The sequence below is a fragment of the Triticum aestivum genome, chromosome 1B (genome assembly GCF_018294505.1).
Source record: "Triticum aestivum cultivar Chinese Spring chromosome 1B, IWGSC CS RefSeq v2.1, whole genome shotgun sequence".
NCBI classification, from domain to species: Eukaryota; Viridiplantae; Streptophyta; class Magnoliopsida; order Poales; family Poaceae; genus Triticum; species Triticum aestivum.
This window is the reverse complement of record NC_057795.1, coordinates 367,098,314-367,113,742: the sequence shown is the minus strand read 5'-3', so window position 1 is coordinate 367,113,742 and position 15,429 is coordinate 367,098,314. Positions and strand designations below refer to the sequence as shown.

The 15,429-nt window shown below is 49.8% G+C and overlaps 1 protein-coding gene and 1 pseudogene across 1 annotated transcript; one reads left to right on the top strand and one right to left on the bottom strand.

Moving 5' to 3' along the window:
- Positions 1-10,831: 10,831 nt before the first annotated feature.
- Positions 10,832-12,825, top strand: LOC123078574 (uncharacterized; annotated as a pseudogene).
- Positions 12,826-13,254: 429 nt separating this feature from the next.
- On the bottom strand, positions 13,255-14,090 carry LOC123091457 (uncharacterized). Its single transcript, XM_044512973.1, has one exon. The coding sequence runs from the start codon at positions 14,088-14,090 to the stop codon at positions 13,287-13,289; it is 804 nt and encodes a 267-aa protein (XP_044368908.1). The 3' UTR covers positions 13,255-13,286.
- Between the last annotated feature and the right edge of the window lie 1,339 nt (positions 14,091-15,429).

The window sequence follows — 15,429 nt, the reverse complement described above, 5'->3', positions numbered from 1 at the left end:
AGTGCCTGGACTCCTCCAAGCTCCACGCCACGATTCGGGTCTTCTTCAGCGACGACGGCTACGACCTCAAGATCTACCCAAAGCCTCTGAACCACATCGGCCGCCCCCGCTTCACCGACGACATCCACCTGGGGGGCGGCCGAGCTGACGCCGACGACTCCCGCCACCGCCGGTCCCGCCACTCATGCCTCGAGGACCCTAAGGATGATGACGACTTGTCTGAGCACTCCCGTTCCCCATCCCACGAGCCTGCCAACCCACCTTCGGGCCGTGGCGGCTCCGGGGCAGGACACACCCGCGTGTCGGCCACTGACCTCGTGGTGGTGCTCTCCACCTAGCCTCCACGCCGGTCGCGCCCCCTTCGCCTCCGTCCGAGTCGGCCAATGACATCTCCAGTGTGGGCCTTCTCATCATGCCGCCTTCGTCGCCGCGCTCCCCCTCCGCCATCTCCACCCTTCGCGCCTCGCCGTCGGTCCCGGACCCCCCGGCCCCCCTGGTTCGACCTCCCCGGTTCCCACGGGTGGCGGCAGGTGCGCCCCCGTCGGCGCGCCGGCTCCGTCCCTCCCACCCGTGGGCGTTGCGGCTGGTAACATCCTGGAGCTCATCGCCCCGCTCCCCTTGCCGGTGGCCCCCGACGCTCTCCTCGCTCCGCCTACCTCCCCGACCGCGACGGTGGCCGTGGTCGTGACCACTCCGACCTCCGCTCACCCTCTGCCGACGGTGGCGTACGCCAGGCGGCCCCGCTCCACATCGACGCCGGTGACGGCGTCCCACCGCAGCGCCCGCCTCGATGCGACCCGTCCGGCGGACTCCCCGGCTCTGTCCATCGCTGAGCGTGCGGAGCTTCGGGCAGCGGTCTGGAACCTTGAGTCAGGTGTGGATCCTGCCCCCCCCCCCCAGTTCTTCCAGTTGTTCCTTTTTTGCGCTTGAGGCCGTCCCTCTTAGCCACCTCGCCAAGGTGGCCACTGACTCGGCCATTGTTTTCAGAGGGGAGGTTGGTCCCCCCTTAGAACAAATTGCGACCATTAGGGCCCGTGAGATCTTAGATGGCAAGCTGGCCGAGACTCAGGCGCGCTTGCTCCGGCCTACCGAGGATTCGACCGCAACCTCCGCTAGTCTGGGCCTTCCGGTGGCCGACAGAGTGATCCGTGGCCACACCCGCTCTCGCACTGCTGCTCTCCGCACGCAAAGCGCCTCCCGTGTCCTGGGGTCAAGCAGCCCCCCTATGGGGGCTTAGATGCGGGCCCTTTTCTCGAACATCCGCGGGTTCGGCCATGATGGCCGCCGCTGCCAACTCATCAAATACATGCGAGACGAACACATCGATATCATTGTCATCCAGGAAACCATGCGCACTGAGTTCTCCCTCCAAGAGCTCGAATGTCTTAGTTCTCACCTCTTCGCTTGGCATTGGCTCCCTTCTAGTGGAACCACATGCCACTCTGGCGGCATCCTATTAGGGGTAAAGGATGCCACCATTGAGGTTGGTGGCATGGACCGGGGTGAATTCTTCGTTAGTGTGGAGATCTTCGAGCGTGATCTCAACTTCAAATGGCAGGTTGTGATTGTCTATGGTCCGGCGGACCATCGCCGCTCCCCGACCTTCCTGGAAGAGCTTCATCTGAAGATCTCCAACTCCCTCCTCCTAGTTGTCGTGGGCGGAGACTTTAACCTCATCCGATCCCCGGATGAGAAGAATAATGGCCGGATTAACCTCCTCCGGATGCAGCTATTCAATGACTGGATCACGGAGCTGGGTCTCCGTGAGCTGGATCGGACTGGTGCCAGGTTCACTTGGACATACTATCAGGCTGACCCGACGCGATCCGTCTTGGATCGCATCCTAGTTTCCCCGGAATGGGAATTATGTTGCCCCCTAGCCTTGCTTCGTGCGATTACCCGAATCGGGTCTGATCATGTCCCCCTCCTCCTCTCCACCGTCGACGAGCGCCCCCCCACTCCGCCGCGTTTTCGGTTCGAGCTCTTCTGGCTCAACCAGGCCGGCTGATAGAGGCAAAGGTGTCCCGTCTTTCGATGAGATGATGGATTTCGCTTTGGTGGAAGTCGACTTTGACGATCTGACTACGAACGTGGGAGGACGTCGCGCCTTAGCAATCGCTAAACCAACTCCGAGAGGTTATTGACCATGCCGGAGCACGATCAACCTGACCACGAGGGTCTGTTTCTTGCGAGCAAACAAAGAACAAGCAAGAAACTGAGATTGCAATCTGGATATTACGAATATAAGATGAAAGCTTTATTGATCAAAGTGGGGTTCTGTGACGCCTTTGTCTGGTCGTTGAACACAAACGAAGTATGCGAAGTTGCAGCTATGGCGAACTTTAATCTAAACAAAACCCAAAGTCTAAACGGTGCCCTAAGGGCTGTATATATGGAGGAAGAGAGGGGAATTTCGTGGCCTTTGGTAGAGGGGTCCGAAATCAACCCTATCTCTTGTTTCCCCACACATACGGACTCTAAAAATAGCCTATATTAATGTATTTCGAAATTACATGGGCCTGGCCCAATAAAAAGGTGACGCAGCACCTATAATTGCCTTTGGACGAAATTTATGAAGTGGCATCTTGTATATTTCGTCCAAGGCTTCATGCACACATTATGGTGGCTTCAAAGACCTGAAATCATCACTCGTAACTCCATTCTTGTTCCCCTTGCGCATGCCATCATCTCCATGCTTTCTCTTGCTCCAATGTTCATCCTTCTCCAAGCTAGGCCCTTCATTTGTAAGCAAAAGAAATGTATCCAATTTAGGCAGCATCATATTCTCATGAACATTAGAATCATTACCAAGAAACGAAAGTACCTGGTAATTTAGTTAGCGTGCGCGAGCTCTAGTAATTGGTCCAGTATGTATAGCAGCAGGGGCTGTGGGTGTAACAATGGTATTGATGTCCTCATCATCCTCCCCTTCTTGAAATGAAGTCGTTCTCGACGGAAGTTCATCTTCCTCACCCAAATAAGGCTTCAAATCTGCAATGTTAAAAGTGGGACTAACCCCAAAATCTATAGGCAGCCTAATTTTGTATGCATTATCATTTATTTTCTCTAACACCTTAAAGGGACCATCAGCACGTGCCATTAGCTTTGATTTGCGCAAATCAGGAAATCTATCTTCCAAACAAGATCTCCAGGTGCAAACACAACATGTTTTCTACCCTTATCTCCAGCAAGTTTATATTTAGCATTCATACGCTCAATGTTTTCCTTAGTTAACTCATGCATTTTTAAAATCAATTCAACACGTTGTTTAGCATCAAAATTAACCTTCTCCGAAGATGGAAGAAGCAACAAATCAATAGGTGCACGAGGTAGGGAACCATACACAACTTCAAAAGGGCACATCTTAGTAGTAGAATGCAATGAACGATTATAAGAAAATTCAATATGAGCAAGCATTCCTCCCACATTTTCTTATTATTCTTCAAAACAGCCCTAAGCATAGTAGACAATGTTCTATTGACTACTTCAGTTTGTCCATCAGTTTGGGGGTGACAAGTAGTACTAAAAAGCAGTTTAGTCCCCAACTTAGCCCATAAACATCTCCAAAAGTGGCTAAGAAATTTAGTATCACGATATGAAACAATAGTATTTGGCACACCATGCAAGCGAATAATTTCACGAAAGAACAAATCAGCAACATTAACAGCATGATCGCTTTTATGACATGGTATAAAGTGTGCCATTTTCGAGAATCTATCCACGACAACAAATATGCTATCCCTCCCCTTCTTTGTTCGAGGTAAACCTAAAACAAAGTCCATAGATATATCCTCCCAAGGAACACTAGGTACAGACAAAGGCATATACAAACCATGAGGATTGAGTCGTGACTTAGCTTTTTGACATGTAGTGCAGCGAGCAATAAAACGCTCAACATCCCGTCTCATCTTTGGCCAAAAGAAATGTGTAGCAAGTACGTCTTCCGTCTTCTTCACGCCAAAGTGTCCCATTAATCCTCCTCCATGCGCCTCCTGCAACAACAAAACACGAACAGAGCTAGCTGGAATGCATAGCTTGTTAGCATGAAACACAAATCCATCGTTAACGACGAACTTGTTCCACATTATTCCTTCCTTACAATTCTGCATTACATCTTTAAAATCAACATCATGCACATATTGATCTTTGATGGTCTCCAAACCAAATATTTTGAAGTCAAGTTGTGAAAGCATAGTATAGCGACGAGACAATGCATCAGCAATAACATTTTCTTTTCCCTTCTTGTGTTTAATGACATAAGGGAAAGTCTCAATGAATTCAACCCATTTAGCATGTCTACGATTCAGTTTAGCTTGACTTTTAATATGTTTCAAAGATTCATGATCAGAATGTATAACAAATTCTTTGGGCCATAAATAAGTTGCCATGTTTCTAAAGTCCGAACAAGAGCATATAATTCTTTATCATAAATAGAATAATTCAGACTAGGCCCACTCAATTTTTCAGAAAAATATGCAACAGGTTTGCCATCTTGTAATAACACACCCCCTAATCCAATTCCACTAGCATCACATTCAAGCTCAAAAGTCTTATTAAAATCAGGAAGTTGGAGTAAAGGAGCATGTGTCAACTTATCTTTCAATACCGTGAAGGCTTCTTCCTGTGCGGTACCCCAAAGAAAAGGCACATCTTTCTTTGTAAGCTCATTGAGAGGTGCGGCAATGGTGCTGAAATCTCTCACAAAACGCCTATAGAATCCAGCGAGGCCAAGAAAACTCCTCACTTGTGTGACCGTTTTGGGCTGCGGCCAACTCTCAATAGCTTCAATCTTGGATTTATCAACTTCAATTCCCTGTGGAGTAACAACATAGTCAAGAAAAGATACTCGGTCGGTGCAAAAGGTGCACTTCCCAAGGTTACCAAACAAACGTGCATCACATAGAGCAATAAAAACAACACGTAAATGTTCCAAATGTTCTTCCAAAGATCTGCTATAAATCAATATGTCATCAAAGTAAACTACCACAAATCGTCCAATGAAAGCACGTAAAACTTCGTTCATTAATCTCATGAAAGTACTAGGTGCATTAGTTAACCCAAAAGGCATGCCTAACCACTCATATAATCCAAACTTAGTTTTAAATGCTGTTTTCCATTCATCTCCCAATTTCATACGAATTTGATGGTATCCACTACGCAAATCAACTTTGGAGAATATTGTAGAGCCACTCAATTCATCAAGCATATCATCTAGCCTAGGAATAGGATGACGATAACGAATAGTAATATTATTAATGCCTCTACAATCAACACACATACGTGACGTACCATCCTTTTTCGGCACTAGAATAATAGGAACAGCACAAGGACTAAGGGATTCACGTATATAACCTTTGTCGAGAAGCTCTTGTACTTGACGCATAATCTCCTTCGTCTCCTTTGGATTGGTACGGTATGGCGCACGGTTTGGCAGTGAAGCACCGGGAATTAAGTCAATCTGATGTTCAATCCCTTGAATAGGCGGTAATCCCGGTGGCACGTCTTGTGGAAAGACGTCAGCGAACTCCTGCAAAATGTTAGTGACAGCAGGAGGCAAAGAGGAAGGCACGTCCTCGAATGAAAATAATGCCTCTTTGCACACAAAAGCATAGCAAACAGATTTGCTGAAATCTAGCTCATCAATATCAGATTTGGTGGCAAATAAACATGCACTTTTCAATTTAATTTCAGAAGCAACACTAGAAGGTTTATTATTAGGCTTCATTTGTTTCTCAAATTCTTTTGCCACAATCTGTTTTTCACTCTTATTCTTCTCCCGTTTTGCTTTATTAGCTCTATTAATATCATCTTTCAAAATAGAATCAGGAGTCATAGGAAGCAAAGTAATATTTTTATCCTTATGAACAAGAGTATACTAATTGTTTCTACCATCGTGTACAAAATTTTTATCAAATTTCTATGGTCTAGCAAGTAATAAGGAACATGCTTGCATAGGTACCACATCACAATCAACATAATCAACATATGTAGAGATACTAAAATGCACACGAACAATACGTGTTACCTTAACCTTGCCGCTGTTGTTGAACCATTGGATGTAGTAAGGATGTGGATGTGGTCTTGTGGTGAGAGAAAGCTTCTCCACCATCTCCATGCTAGCCAAGTTGTTGCAGCTCCCTCCGTCTATGATGACGCGCACAGAACGTTCCTTCACAACTCCCTTGGTATGGAACAAATTGTGCCTCTGATTTTGCTCAGCTTGTGTGACCTGCACACTCAAAACACGTTGAGCAACTAAACATTCATACCTGTCAGTGTCTTCAGGAGCCATGTATTGCGTCTCATGATCAGAATCATCTCCACCATGTTCTTCACGTGTAATAAGAGCCAAAGTCTCCTCATCATAGTCACTAGCGGACTCATACCCACCATCCTCAGTAGCAATCATCACACGCTGAGATTTGCATTGTCTCGCATAATGACCTCTTCCCTTACAATGACGACAAATAATATCACTTGTGTTCCCTGTTGATTCCATGGAAGAAGAACTCTGTGGAGGCCCGTCAGGTTCACTCTTGGCAAATAATGGTGGTTGTGCCAGCTTTCTTGTATCACGGCTGGAGGTGGCACCTGATGGAGGTGCTGGTGCAGTTGTAGAAGATGCATGCGGTGTCCATGATGAAGGTGGACCTGCAGAAAAGTTAGTGCGCGCCATTGCTTGTCGATCCTGCACTTCACGTTCAGCTTTACAAGCAAGATGGAATAAACGAGTGATATTAGTATACTCCTTATACTCTAGAATGGTCTGAATCTCTCTATTTAATCCACCCGTAAAACGTGCAAGCATAGCTTCATTCTCCTCAACAATACCACATCTAATCATGCCAGTTTGTAATTCCTAATAATATTCTTCTACATAATTTTTTCCTTGTCTTAAACGCTGCAATTTTTGAAGCAATTCACGTTGATAATATGGTGGAACCCAACGAGTACGCATAGCAGTTTTCAAAGAAGCCCAAGTAGCTGGAATAGGATATAATCTACAATGTTCAGACCACCATACACATGCAAAACTAGTGAAAGCACAAACAGCAGCAGCAACCCATCTCTCCTCGGGATATTGTAAACATGTAAAACGTTGTTCAATTTCTAACTCCCAAGTAATATATATATCAGGAACATATCTACCCTCAAATGGTGGAATATTCAATTTCAGTTTAGGAATATGGACATCATCTCGTACCTGAGGTGGTGGTGCAGGCCTACCATTACGAATATATACCTAAGGTCGACCTGCTGGTGGTGGTGCTGGTGGCTGCACGTAGTTCTGATTTTGATCAACCTCATCCTCATAATCGCCCGCATACTCATCATCCTCCTGGGTACCAGCAGCAGTAGTAGAAGGAGCCAAGGAAGCATCAACAACAGGAACAGCAGCACCAGAAGTTTGGCCATCCATAATAGGAACACGCTTCGCTCGTCCATACTGATTCGGAAGGAGGCGTTGTTGTTGTTGTTGCAGAGGTGCGATAGGTGCAGCCGGCGGTGGTTGTGGAAAACGCGCGAGCAATTCATTAAACTTGCTATCAAGCTTTGTTTCGAACATCTTCTCAATGCCATCTATCTTCTCCATGGCCTCGTCAAATCTGTTTAGCACATCTTGCACCTGTCCACTCATCATTTGCTGAAATTTATCATGTAGCTATTTGTTCGTCAGGTTCTCCCAATCAGTCTCATCGGCTTGTGATCCTACCATGGTTAGCAGCAAATAGAAACACACAAGAATATGATCCTACAGACTACTAAGAAGTGGTGGTGGTGTATCACAAACCCGTCAAGCAAATCTCAAATTCTTACCAGTTCTTACCCAGCAGCAGGTGGTGATCGGCAACCGTTGTAGTCAAAACTCTCAAAGCTTGGATAGAGCGATTACCAGGGAGAGTCAAATGCACGACGTAGATGTATGTGGAGCTGGGAAGGCTTATAATATGGTAGCAAAAAGGGTCAGCAATAATCAATTCAGAGATGCAAAGTTGAATAAATGCTCAACGACGGTACTGTGCTGGTCCTAGGCTAGATTGTGCTAGAGACGCGAGCCTAGAACACTAACAAAATCACGGCGCTGCATGTAAACAAGGGAAAAGCACACTCTGGAATTTTTTTTCGCTCTTTTTTTTTGCGCAGTTTTTTTTGCGCTGCCCTTTTTTTTGCGAAAAATCACTATAATGGCGAGTGTCTCAAAACTCTTCCCAGGTCAAACTGACAGGATGGGCACGAAATTTATTCGACCAAATTTATTTTTTTCGACTGCCCGGACCCTAAAACTGGAAACGGGTCAAAAAAAAACTTTCTATAACGGCGAATGTCTCAATACGCTTAGAAACACCTAAAAATAGGATAGCCAGAAAAGTTTTTGACAAGTGCGTTTTCGGAAAATTTTGGGCCTAAACGGAGGGTGGTTTCCGGACTCTTTTTTTTCCTTCCGAAACCTACTCCGGCAAGGAAACACGAATCGGAAACTAGATGAATCTCGAAAACAAACCTAATATGCAAGGAACTCGGATTGGTGGTGGATATATGGTGCTGGTAGATGGCAGCGGTGGTAGTATATGGATATGGATCGGTGGTGGTATATGGACACGGATTGGTGGTGGTATATGGATACGGATTCGGAGTGGTGGTGGTAGGTGACAGGGGCGATGATGATGGTGCGGTGGCGGCGTGACAACTTATGACGAGAACTCGAAACTCTAAAAGACTAGACGCTAAGACCAACAACTAGACACGACGATGCAACCGCAAATTCAACAAAGCAAAACCCTAAAAAGATTATGCAAAGGCTCAGATTGGTTCGGATATGATGAACTAACCCTAATTTTTTTTGTGGCTTTTTCGTGGACTATAGGTATGAAAAATAGACTCGATCTAAACTACAAAAAACTGTAAAATCTCACCGAGCAACCTGGAAATCTGATACCACTTGATAGAGGCAAAGGTGTCCCGTCTTTCGATGAGATGATGGATTTCGCTTTGGTGGAAGTCGACTTTGACGATCCGACTACGAACGTGGGAGGACGTCGCGCCTTAGCAATCGCTAAACCAACTCCGAGAGGTTATTGACCATGCCGGAGCACGATCAACCTAACCACGAGGGTCTGTTTCCTGTGAGCAAATGAAGAACAAGCAAGAAACTGAGATTGCAATCTGGATATTGCGAATATAAGATGAAAGCTTTATTGATCAAAGTGGCGTTCTGTGACGCCTTTGTCTGGTCGTTGAACACAAACGAAGTATGCTAAGTTGCTGCTATGGCGAACTTTAATCTAAACAAAACCCAAAGTCTAAACGGTGCCCTAAGGGCTGTATATATGGAGGAAGAGAGGGGGAATTTCGTGGCCCTTGGTGGAGGGGTCCAAAATCAACCCTATCTCTTGTTTCCCCACACATACAGACTCTAAAAATATCCTATACTAATGTATTTCGAAATTACATGGGCCTGGCCCAATAAAAAGGTGACGCAGCACCTATAATAGCCTCTGGACGAAATTTATGAAGTGGCATCTTGTATATTTCGTCCAAGGCTTTATGCACTCGTTATGGTGGCTTCAAAGACCTGCAATCATCACTCGTAACTCCGTTCTTGTTCCCCTTGCGCATGCCATCATCTCCATGCTTTGTCTTGCTCCAATGTTCATCCTTCTCCAAGCTAGGCCCTTCATTTGTAAGCAAAACAAATGTATCCAATTTAGGCAGCATCATATTCTCATGAACATTAGAATCATTACCAAGAAACGAAAGTACCTGGTAATTTAGTTGGCGTGCGCGAGCTCTAGTAATTGGTCTAGTATGTATAGCAGCAGGGGCTGTGGGTGTAACAATGGTATTGATGTCCTCATCACCGGCTTCCGGGAGGCGGTCGTCGCTCGCTGGATCTCTGCCCGCTCTTCCCCTCATCGCGCCATGTCTGTAGTTGACTCGTGGCACTTCTGTGCCAAGCTCGCCCGCCAATTCATGAAGGGTTAGGGTGCCAACCTTGGCCGGGATCTCCGAGAGCGAAAAAAGGCCCTCCTGCTGGCTATCCAAGCTTTGGACGCCCGTGCTGGCACGTCCGGAATCTCCCCGGATGAGTGGATGTTGCGATATGACCTTGAAGACCAGCTCCCAACCATCTACACTGATGAAGAGGACTACTGGCGTTTGCGTGGTACCCAACGGTGGGTACTTCAGGGTGATGCCAACACCGCCTATTTCCAGGTGGTGGCGAACGGCCGCCGGCGCCGAAACTCCATCCACTGCCTTTGGGATGGAGATACGCCTCTCGTTCGCCCCTCGGCCATCCGTGCCCATGTGGATGGATTCTATAAAGCCCTATTTACTCCCACCCCTTCGGGTGGGGCTAGTCTCGCCCCCGACATTTGGTCGGGTGCTCAATTGGTCTCTGATGCGGCCAATGCTGCTTTAGTGGCCCCCTTCACCGAGGACGAGGTTCTCGCAGCTATTAAAGGCATGAACCCCTCCTCGGCCCCGGGACCGGATGGCCTGCCCGTAACGTTCTTTAAGACATTCTGGCCGACCATCAAGCCGGAGGTCATGGCCCTGTTTGAGGAATTCTACTCGGGCACTATGGATCTTGGGCATCTTAACTGGCATCATGACCCTCATCCCCAAGGTCCCGGGCGCCTCCAACATCCGCCAATTTCGGCCAATCACAGTGATTAATGTGATATTTCGGATCCTGGCCAAAGGGTACGCCAATAGGGTGACCCTGCTTGCGGACACGATTACCCACCCGAACCAATCTGCCTTCATACAAGGCCGATTTATTCTGGATGGGGTTCTGGTTTTCCACGAAGTCCTCCATGAGGTTCGGATGAAACACCATCGGGCGATTTTATTGAAGCTAGACTTCCACAAGGCCTACGACACGGTCCACTGGCCCTTCTTGCGGGAAGTGTTGCTTCACAAGGGCTTCGACGACCGGTGGGTGACTAGGGTCATGCAACTTGTCTCTTGTGGCCGGACCGCTGTGAACATCAACGGAGACATCGGGCCCTACTTCCCCACCCTCTGTGGGGTTCGCCAGGGTGACCCTTTCTCGCCATTCTTGTTCAACATGGTGGTTGATGTCCTTGCATCCATCCTTGATAAGGCCAAAGATGCTGTCCATATTTGCGGCATCGTCCCCCACCTAGTCGGAGGGGGAGGGGTCTCCCTCCTCCAATACGCGGACAATACCATAATTATGGTGGAGGGCTCCGTCCAAGACATTGCTAACCTGAAGTTCCTCCTCCTGTGCTTCCAATAGATGTCGGGCCTAACCATCAACTTTTGATAAGAGCGAAGTGATGGTTCTCGGGTTCCCCCCGGAGGAAGCACAGGCCATAGCGGATCGACTTAATTGTCGGTTGGATTCTTTCCCCACGACATACCTGGGGATCCCTATTAGTGACTCGCGCCTCACCGTGGCGGACCTCCGCCCCACGGTGACACGTATGCAACATCGCGTTGAACCCTGGAAAGGGCGTTGGTTGTCGAAGGCTGCTCGCGTGACCCTTATCAACTCTTCGCTTGCTAGCCTTCTGTGGTTCCTCATGAGCTTCTATAGCCTCCATGAGACCCTCCATTAGGAGATCGCCAAGTACCAATCCAGATTCTTCTGGGCTGGGGAGGGGGATAAGCAGAAGTACCATATGGTTAGCTGGCCCGATATCTGCAAACCCAAGGACCAGGGAGGTCTTGGGATCCTGTCCTCCCGCCGCATGAACATAGCCCTCTTGACTCGCTGGCTCTGGCGCATTGCTCATGGCGATGGAGGTCTCTGGCTCACCATCATCCAGAATAAGTATCTTCGAGGACAACCCCTTGCATTTTGTCAGCGCTCGGGCGGCTCCAGTTTTGGCAGGCCGTCATCCAGCTGCTTCCTGTGCTTCGTATTGGCACATCCATCGCGGTTGGTACCGGGTCCTCGACCCTGTTCTGGTTTGATCGGTGGATTGGCGACTCCCCCTTGGCCGCGCGATTTCCGGAGCTCTTCGCAATTGCAATTGACCCTCGTGACTCTATTGAGACGACCCTTATTGACTTAGGGCGCCTCGCTTTCCGCCCCCCCTTTGGCCCCCCTGAAGTTGCTGCTTAGGACGCCCTAATGCAGGACATCGCCCTCCTCTCTATGGACGGCGTTGGCACTCCGGATGTCACCTCTTGGCGGCTTGAGCCCTCCGGCTGCTTCTCCACCAAATCCCTCTATGCGGCCATCGCCCCCTCGACGGCCCCCGAGCCCTTCAGTTTGATTTGGGATATCCGCTTGCCCCTGAAGATCAGGATCTTCCTGTGGCAATGGATTCGCGGCCGCCTCTCGTCCGGCGTGGAGGTCCTTAAGCGTAATGGACCTGGGAACGGGATGTGCCCCTTGTGCGACACGGTGGAGGATGCTAACCACATCTTCTTCTCGTGCTCTACGGCTCAGTTCCTTTGGTCCTGCTTCCGCGAGACGGTTGGGGGCCAGTGGTGTAACACCAACTTCCATGACTTGCTTGCGGAAATCCATGCCTCCCCCCCTCGCTACCGCCATATCAGATGGCTCTCCGTTGGGGTCCTTGCCTGGACGCTCTGGACCGTTCGCAATAAGCTTGTCATTCAAAAGGTCCCTCTCCGATGTGCTACTGACGCCATCTTTAAAATGTGTGGATATTTGCAGCTCCGGCGGCCGCTTTGCCGCCTCCAGGATCGGGACGTCATCAACAACCTCATCGCCGACCTTCGTTCGATGGCCTTCTGATTGGCGCCCCCGCTCCCCCCGCCACCCCCGGAGCCCGACTAGATGCTTTGCCGCACCCCGCGTGTGCGTGTTTCTTATCTTTTTAAGGGCTTGTTGAGTTGTGCCCTCAGCATTAACCCTTTTTGACTACTTGTTGTGCTAGACCTCTGTGTGTGTGTTGGTGAACCTTGTTGGATGTTTGGTTTGGGCAGTTGCTTTATCTATAAAGCGGGACGAAAGCCATTTTCGATAAAAAAACCATTTTACCCCGCGCGCGTCTTTTGGCGCGGCTGTTGGAGATGCTGTTATATGTTAACAATGGAAAACCGAAGAGTGAGTTAGGTTAAAGAAAATTTGAGACGCAATAAAAATGGTCTCTTTATCGTACGTTCTTTCTGAGCCATCGTGGAACTTTGCTTGTGCTTTTTAGAGCAGATCTCATCGAGTAAATGAAGTTGAAGGGAAATAATTGTGCAGCAAGCATAAGTTCATGAGAATGCCAACTGAAACAACGTGTAACACTGTGCAACGCTACGTACAGATTCACTATGTCCTCTTGAATCTTTGGCTACAAGGTATTATGGATGTTCAGCAGTGAAACTCTAGCCTGAAGCAGGCTACTAAACACCTTCTCGCTCCCGCTCTCGAGCTCGCCAATGCGTTCCTCAAGCCTCTCCAACGCCGCCGCCGTCTCTGGCAGTGACACTGCCTTCTTGGCCACATGCACGACCCGCAGCCTCGCCAGCCATGCGTTCACGGGCACCGTCTGGACCACTGCCGATACGTCCGGGGACATTGCCGCACACCACAGGAAGATGGCCTCCGACGCCGACGCCGTGGCCGCGGCCGCCTCCGCCACCACGCCGGTGACCTCGCCGTCCGCGGCATCCGCCGGCGCCAGCATGGCGTGCCTTGAGGCGTGCCGCATCGCCGCGGCGAGGCCGCACAGCTCCTTCTCTGCGCGCCTGCGTGCCCGGAGCGACGCGGCGACCATCGTGCCGTCCCCGAGCCGGACGCCCGCCCGCAGCTGCGCGACGCTCTGCTTGAGCGCGAGCAGCGCCTGCTCGAACGAGCCGTACGCGTCGGCGAGCGTGAGGAACCGGTCGCAGGCGGCTGCGTCGTCACGGAGGGCAGCCGCGGCCTGCGGCAGGGCAAGGAACTCGCCGAGCACGGCCAGGACGGCCTCCAGGTGCGCGAGCCCCGAAGGCCCGTCCTCGGCGGAGGCCGACCATGCCCTGAGCGCGCGGACGCCGGCATCGAGGCGCGTGTGGACGGGGTGGCACTGGCAGTGGCACGGATGACTCGCCGACCGGGCGTGCGCGGTCTTCCTCCTCCCCACGGCCGCGGTGCCTCTGAGAGCGAAGTGCATCATGCGATGAGTATCAGCAGCGGTTGCACCTTGGTTTTCTTGGCGCGCTGGTGAGTGGAATCGAGGACAAGGACGTGAGCTTTATATGGCCGTGCCCGCCCGCCAGGGCGCCGTGGTTTGCCGCAGCTTGCATCGAGGAAAAGCTTTTCGTCCATGTGGGAGCTGGCGCAGCGCTGGGCTGCTGTTTTCTGTACTGCGGCGCGGGGGCAAAACTACTCCGTAGTAGTGGTACGCACGTACACCGGACTTGACTCTGCCACACAGAACTTGGTACGGAACAGCTTTGCATACACACGTACTCTGGACGTAGTACTATCATATTCTCGTGAAGTAGGTTTGCGTTGACAAGATTGGTTCAATGATAAGGTGGGAATGAACTGTCAACGTTGCTCGAGTCACCAAGATCCGTACGATGATAGAGGTGGGAGTGAGCTGTCAACCTCGCTCCAGTCATCGGATCGCCCGAAACAACATTCCAGGTTCAAGGGCCTCTGTTTTGACGTCCGAAACCACAACCTGCTTGGGGCAGGCTCGGTACTAGTCCTATGTGCTTATCAAACACAACAATAAGAGTCGGTGAGGGGCGAACGCTCGCGTTGTCCACGTTTTTTTTTGCGTCGAAATATGGGAGCTTTATTAATTGATAATCATGGTGTTACAATCCGTCCGTAGGCAGGGATGCAGAAAGTCAGGACTCACATCGAGCCAACTCTCCGTCCACTCTGAATCTTGCACATTGGTGGGCCGGAATATTAATCTCCCTACTAACATGGGTCTTGCACATTGGTGGGCCGGAATATTAATCTCCCTACTGACATGGGTAACAGAGAAAGAAGCAAAACTAGCACTAATCTCCCCTAACTCAGTCAAGATAGGCGCTGCAACAGATCTAGAGTTGCCGCGCGACTTCTAGAGGTTAACCAGATCCTGACAGTCAACCTCCATTATCACATGTGAGAAACCACGAAGCTGAGCAAAAATCATCCCTTCCCGTAGAGCTAGAAGTTCCGCGATAAAAGCATCAGTCACGCCGTGAAGTGGTTTACTCCATGCTCCCAAGAAAGCGATGTGTGATCGAGCCACACCACCCGCTCCTCCCTTCATGTCCTCAGTACTAACCACACCGTCGGTATTGATCGTGATCCAGCCCGCTTCTGGTGGTCGCCACTGGCCCACCGACTGAATCTTCCGTTTGGAGGGAATCTCCATAATCGCCAGTGTCTCGTGAACCCACTTCAACGCTTGTACAGGATCATAGCCGTCACAGTCATGCGTCCAACAATTGCGAGATGACCATAGACTATGCATGATCATGATGATCTTGCTTCTGTCCGCCTCTGTG